The following is a 7,031-nucleotide window of genomic DNA, read 5'->3' as shown; positions in this document are numbered from 1 at the left end:
GGTATGACGGTATCACAATTTATTGTGCTACCACAAAGTTTTTTCAATGTGCATGATGATTTTACTGTGCGGTGTGTGTTGAGTAGCACAGTAACACACGACCCAATACTAATCCAATTCCTGATCCTTTTGGTAAACTTTATTTTTGCTCACACATATCATACATAAAGCTGCCCAGCTGCCTGGTAACATTAGCTACAATCTACACTAAACAGGCTAACCATACCAGTATGGCTCAACTAACCAATTTTTCAGTAAAGTATAATTTTCAGGACCTTCTTTAAAAAAATTCAAAATGTAACGGGGATGTGTGCCGTCCGATAGAAACAGAGACATTTTGCTCCAAGAGAGAGGCCAAGGACTAGGGATGCTGAGCCGCATAAAAAATGGAGTAGTACAATCAAACACGTTAAGAATTAAAATTAAAATTTTGAGCAAGATGGACGATAATGAAAGCTCGACTTTGTAGCTCGGGTTATAAGGTGGATGGTGGTCAACATTATTCCATCTCAGATGAGCTACCAGTGCGTCATCACTAACATCCAGTGACGCATTAGACGCACCTTATTTATATTCCCACAAGTACTCGCTTCGAGGAACCTCACTAAGTCAGGGTGGCTCTTTTGACGTAAACTGATACTACGTACCGTACTGTAAATTCAAGCTAGCTGTGAAACGTATGAAACTTTGTTAGCGTATTTGCCGGATTATAGTGTGTTCCCTTCAAACCCAAACGACATCCTCCTGTGGGAAAATTAAATGCGAACTAGCAAGCCTTTGCTTAAAAATTTGGTTACTATAAATATAAAAATGTATTGAATATAATGTTCAATCGATTTTTTCTAATTTCTGTTGGTTTTTTTTTAAATTCTGCCTACGATAAAAACAAAAGAATAAAGTTAGTCCAGTGGAATCATACATTTTCTTGCTACAAAGGACCCATTGTGCTTAGTAAAAAGCAATGTTTGAATATGCATCCAGTTTTGATAAGGACAATAATTAATTGGCGATTAAACAGCATAACTCGATTAAAATATGCGGAAAAAATGTGTCATACATATAAGAAAAAAACAAACATAAATCAATCTGTGCATAGAAGATTAACAAATATGGAAAATAAACATTTCTGATTATGTTTACTACCACAAATCACATAGTTTATTCATAAACATGCACACATTAAACATTTATCCAGTTGACTCATAAACATTTTCGTTGCCTTCTAGTGATAGTAATTTACATTTCGGCAATTAAGTAAAGCAAGTTTTTGTATATTTTCTTGAATCGATAAAACAATAACTATCAAACAAATATTGAAATACATCCAGCTAGACGATCGACTCACTAAATTAGTAAAAACTCTACTTTTGCCACAGAAACGTTCTAGGTTTTATCATCCACGTGATTACCCATCACAAAAAAGACTTTCAAATGAGAGTAAAATAAAATAAAGAAATGAAAAGAATCCATTCGCATGATGAATTCACGCCAAATAATAGATATTAACTTTTCGTCACTTAAAATACACTTACAGCCTTCCCAGAATAAATTGCAGAATATTCATAACATCTTTGCTAAAACATTGCTTAAATCATCATTCATTATCGTTCTATCTCTAGCGAAAATTAACACACTAAAATTCATGCGAATCTAATGAATCAACATGCAACTAACTTTCACAGAAAAGACGGAGAGCCAACTTTCGTACATTCAATCTTCTTGTAAGCTACGTTTTGCAGTTACACTTCAAGAACTAGTAAAACTTCCGTGGACGCAATCACAACAATCACTCATCATCGTCACTGAAAACGGAACCGCTAATTGAATCGCAATAACACCGGAAACTGCACTTGACTTTCGTCCTGATCGAATCCGAAACTCACATTGTACCGCTCGGGCACTCCAAGCACAATTGCCGCCCGGTATTGATCAAGGACCGACGCCCGACGACGTGTCCCTTTGCTTTGCACTGCAGGTTGACTCAGCATAAGCCCGACCGCCAGCAGTGTTGCGCCACGTCAGGATACGCGTGCTTGCTGCCCAGGCCCCATCCTACCTAGCCAGCCCGTGGTAAAATGGGATAATTGTCGCACAGGGACTGGCTGCGATAGCGCACGGTATGTGGCTACGGAAATGCGTACGTATGAGGAGCACGCGATACTTGACCACCATGAGAGCACAGTGACCACAAACCGCGGCCGACGGCGAAAAGAAAATACTACCAACCTACCCCAACGTCGTTTATGATTCATTACAATAGCTAGCAACTATTAATAATATGATTATTTTACATGGATGAACCATAACGGTGGGATTGATTTAGAAGGTTCGTCTATTTGCGGTTTAAGAGAACGGAATTATTTAGCTACTATTAGCGGAATGGGGGATGTAGAAGAGTGCAGGTTTTTTTTTCTAATATATAGCAAAAAAAACAAACAGGTAAATATTCATAAAGCTCATGTCATTCTACTAAGCAATTCGAAAGTCATATGAAAAATGGATGGTAAACATCAGTATTGATTACATAAAACAAACTACATCAAGTGCACTTACAGCAACTGAAGAGAGCACTCTAGAGGCACTGACAGTTGACAATGAAAAATAAAAGACGAGACTTCACAATTGCCTAATGCCATGAAACGACCGTGATAGTGATTGATGAGCAAAGCAAACATTACATTATTTTTGTATGTGATACACGGAAAACATAAATCCTTCTGATTGCTGCCCGTTACTACAACACAAAGATAAAAATCCAATCCACCGATATTGAATAACAGATGTACGAGTTTCTTAATAAACATAATACATAACGAAAAGCGTACATATGTCCATGAATGAGAAACATTGTCACTTGTCAATGCATAGTGAACATTTTTTATCTTCATGTTGAACAACTTTCATCAATATGTTTGCAAACTGTAAAACGTACTCTTGTTTACTGCACAATCAACTGGTTGAGTCAATTTTCCTTAAAATGTAACACTACTGTAGCGAAAAGATTGTATTGGCCAATTGAAACAAACAATCTCGAATGAATACTTTAAATTGCATTTAATTTTTTATTTTTTATTCCAAGCTTTGCATTTCAAGGAATTTTAGTCATACGATATTCATAGATGAAATTTTATTTTATAGTCAAGCTTTTTCGTACTAAGTTTGACTAATTCGTAGTTACAGTTTAAGATTGCTGGAATGTAAATCCTTATCGCATAAATAAAAAGAAAAACAAAAAACAAACAGATATGTAATAGTGTACCCAGTTTTCGGACAAGAATGTATGCTTTATAACTACAGTTTTGATTAAAGGGCAGGTTTTCTAGTGTTCGAGCCTTCGTAAAACCAAAGGAATCCAAATGTATAGACATGTGTATGTTGGTGACTTCCAATTTTTTAGGCTGCTCGTAATGAGAGTTCAGCATTATTATCCAGCAATTGTAACCTTGTTGGCACACTTTTTCGGGTTGGTAAGAATTTCCTAAAACAATTGGTTGTGTTCTTTCGTTTGCTTACTTATTACTAACACAATAAAATTAGATTCGAAATGAAAACAATGTTTAATATTAATGGCTGCATTTAACAAATATTGAAATGATCTTAGTATAAACCCTCTTATCACGCATTACTATCAAAGCAATTGATTTTACAACATTGGAACAATCGCAGTCTATTCAAAATAAACAAATCAACAACAAATAGTTTGGTGTTATAAATCTGATTGTTTTAGGTCTTTACGGTGGATTGAATGTCAGATGTTTGAAATGCCGTTGAATTGACTGATTCATACGTCGTTTTCGACACAAATCTGTGTTTGGCGATATCAACTGATGTAATTGGCAACACATTGGGCAATTTTGGAGGTATACGATGGCCAGATCGAGCATCTACTCATAATCTCTACTTATCTTGATCTTGATCTCTACTCATTGAATTATGATAATTTGCAACGGTACGATCGATTCTAGGTGGCAAAAGCCAATTAATTCACATGGTAAGTATACTAGATACAGTCTACTTTGGCATACTAATTATAATAAGGGTTCCAGCAAAAAGGTACTTCACCCGTTACCAACACGGTTCCTCCTTTCGATCGTATGCGGTACTTCCCCTTCAGTTCGGGAAAACCCGTACCCGACGTGGGATGCGTTGCTTCCCGATTGCGGGGATTTACGGGAAAATTGTTCTGAACGGGGAAGCGAACGTGGATCGAACCATCCCCAGAGTTTGTATAAAAGACGAAAGATTCACTAAAGTAACCAATCAATCGTCGTTCAACTTGAGAGAGCTGACATCAGGTGTTTGTGTATCATACCTCTTTTTTTTTAGTAATCTTCTTCAGTAACTATCAACCATAATGAAGTGTAGCTCGATCGTCTTTACCGTTGCCGTCGTTTTGGCGGTGACGCTGAACAGCAAAGCCTCGGCCGAAGCTCCCACAGAACGTCAACAGCCTCTAGAAACCAATGCAGCCCTCAACACACTCTGTAAGAGACACATTGAGCTGACTCAGTACCATTATGTTTGCCAACAGCATCAATAACTAAATTGCAATATGTCTGCCGAACTTTTGTTTAGTTGATGAGCTCCCAGGAGAGACGCACCATACCGCGATAGAGCACAATCGAGCGAAGCGGGCAACTTGTGATTTAGCCAGTGGATTTGGAGTTGGGAGCTCTCTCTGTGCCGCGCACTGCATTGCCAAACGCTACCGAGGTGGATATTGCAACCGGAAGCGAGTTTGTGTCTGCCGGAGATGAATTGACCCAACAACGATCTACGAACTTGACAGGCGGTTTCTGTAAATCTAAGTGCCAGTTAATATGAACCTATCCCACCGACAAATGAGCCGCTAAGTGGTACAATTAAAAAAATATTAAATAAAAAATACAAAGTGACAAAATGAAGATCTATTAAGTATGTCGTTAAGTTATGCTGATTAGATTCAACAGTGCAGTTAATGTCAACAGGGAAGGCATTACTGAACCCGGTCGATACTCCAAAGGAGAAAAAGAGGGCACATTGCGCAATAATTTTAAACAATGTTTTAAATTGCAATGATATTTATTTATTTTTCAGAAAGAACGGCCTGGCCGTATTGCTTATAAAATTGCAATGATATCTGTTTGTTGAATTTTTGTAACCATTGCTTAAATTCTACATATCAAATTTCTTTAAAAATTTCACTTACATATTGCTATTAACACTTAATTTTTTGAAACTATATGAAACACTTCATGGGATTACACCATTAGCAAAAGTAAATAGTTTTTACAATCGTTCCCAACAATTAAACATCATTTTATGATTTTCGATCAAGCTTATATCTGATGTACAATATGGTCTTTTCAAATATTTCATTATTTCTTCTTCTCATCAAACTTCTTCTTCATCTTTTTTTGGAATAAAAACAGTTTTTGGTCATGTCTGCCCATTACGGGTTTACTACATATTTTTCCTCTCTCGGTTGAGATTTGAAACCCCGCGGACAATTAAATCCCCCTAGTGCTGATGGGCAGACTTTATTTCATCAACATATATATTGTATTAACATAATTATGTACGTTACTGTTTGAAATCAATTGCCAAGACATAATTGAACACCAGAAAGTGTTATTGCCAGTACGTGCTTTGACAATCGCTTAGAAAATCTCGAACATTTACCACCGAAGAGCTCAGCGAACAAAGACGAATATTGTAGCTACGCTGTAGACGTCGACAAATTTGTTTACAACTGCATTTGTTTCAAATAGAGTGAACGACAGGAACCAAAACCCTTCTAGCCAACATTACGAAGCAAAACTTGAGTACGCGGACAGTTTCTGGTATGCCCGTGGACGATATAACTTACAAAGTAGTGAAATCCAAAGTCATAAACATAATTCAAAGAGGGAAAATAACTTCCAGTCTGCACGGAGGAAAAAAGTGATAAAAGATATTAGAAAGGCCTCTAGAACCATTACGATTCCAGCGATCCTCAAACCCTTGAAGCAAGCGAGTTCTAGCGGCTATATGCGAAGCATGTTGTCTAAGTAACAGAACACACTTTTTTCTTTTGGTTCTGGTTGGATATAAATATTAAAATAGACCAAACACACACGGGGGGTCTTATGACTTTGTAACAAATTTGTAGCGTTTCGTTTTACGTAGCATACAGGATGCAGTCTATGTGTCGGTTTAACATTTTTCCCAGAACGACAACGTTATCCCAGAATCTTTACACTTGATACGTTTGAGGACCTGCGGCATGGAAGAAGGAATGGGAAAAGTATATCTAAAGTTTCCCACATCTGGATGCAATAACTGACCAGGGTAAGCATGAAACAAGAGGGGCGTTCAAGTTCAAGTGGCAATGGTTATATGCTTTTGCAAAGCCTTTTCCCGAACAGGCAACGAAAGGCGCTGTATAAACCGAAACCCTCGTTTTAACATATGCACAGTTTCTTTTTTTCACACATGGCTCTCTCGACAGGATTCTTTTCGGTACTGAAATCGATCGGTATACCGAAGGCTTTCTTTGAGTAGGAAAAGTAATCGAAATGTGGAAATGCCAGTGCGAGAAGAGTTGAAAAGTAAGCTATGATGTGAAAGTAAACACATTTGCAACGGAAGAGCAAGATAGTTAGGTTTTTGCCCTTTGAGTTGACTACTTTGTTTCACAACCCTTAATGAATCTTTCAAATGTCTACTTCTGAATAACGGAATCCAGAAAATCCCCTTAGAAATTTTTTTACCAGCACATCGTAAAACCTAGAAAACCAAAACAAAGCCAATCAGCAATTCCGCAGTAAGGAACACCGCGAACGTTACACTCTACATAAGATACACACATGGGAACCTTGTCTCTCCTGCTATCGGTGATTCACCGGCTGAGTTCGCGACGTGCCAAAGACGCTCCGGATGCCTCCAAGGGCGCAGAGCGTTTGTTCCGATTGACTGATGTCGGTGATTTTTTAATGCACCCGGTGGTATGAACAACCATCGCGTATATAAGCCACCGAGCAGGAACTCACAGGATCAGTCAATCGACAGCA

The 7,031-nt window shown here is 37.8% G+C and overlaps 1 protein-coding gene across 1 annotated transcript; it reads left to right on the top strand.

Annotated features, from left to right (window-relative positions):
• Positions 1-4,288: 4,288 nt before the first annotated feature.
• Positions 4,289-4,801, top strand: LOC131260344 (defensin-like). The gene is made up of 2 exons (XM_058262043.1): positions 4,289-4,484; positions 4,576-4,801. The coding sequence occupies exons 1-2, from the start codon at positions 4,355-4,357 to the stop codon at positions 4,755-4,757; spliced, it is 312 nt and encodes a 103-aa protein (XP_058118026.1). The 5' UTR covers positions 4,289-4,354; the 3' UTR covers positions 4,758-4,801.
• Positions 4,802-7,031: the final 2,230 nt, after the last annotated feature.

The sequence above is a fragment of the Anopheles coustani genome, chromosome 3 (genome assembly GCF_943734705.1).
Source record: "Anopheles coustani chromosome 3, idAnoCousDA_361_x.2, whole genome shotgun sequence".
NCBI classification, from domain to species: Eukaryota; Metazoa; Arthropoda; class Insecta; order Diptera; family Culicidae; genus Anopheles; species Anopheles coustani.
Note: the sequence above shows the minus strand (reverse complement) of the source record. Positions and strands in the feature narration are given on the sequence as shown.

What these genes read in the sequence shown, in the direction of transcription:
- LOC131260344 (XM_058262043.1), top strand. Translation starts at nt 4,355, where the DNA reads ATGAAGTGTAGCTCGATCGTCTTTACCGTTGCCGTCGTTTTGGCGGTG. An exon ending in TGCAGCCCTCAACACACTCT is followed by an intron (nt 4,485 to 4,575) that starts GTAAGAGACACA and finishes ACTTTTGTTTAG; the next exon opens with TTGATGAGCTCCCAGGAGAG.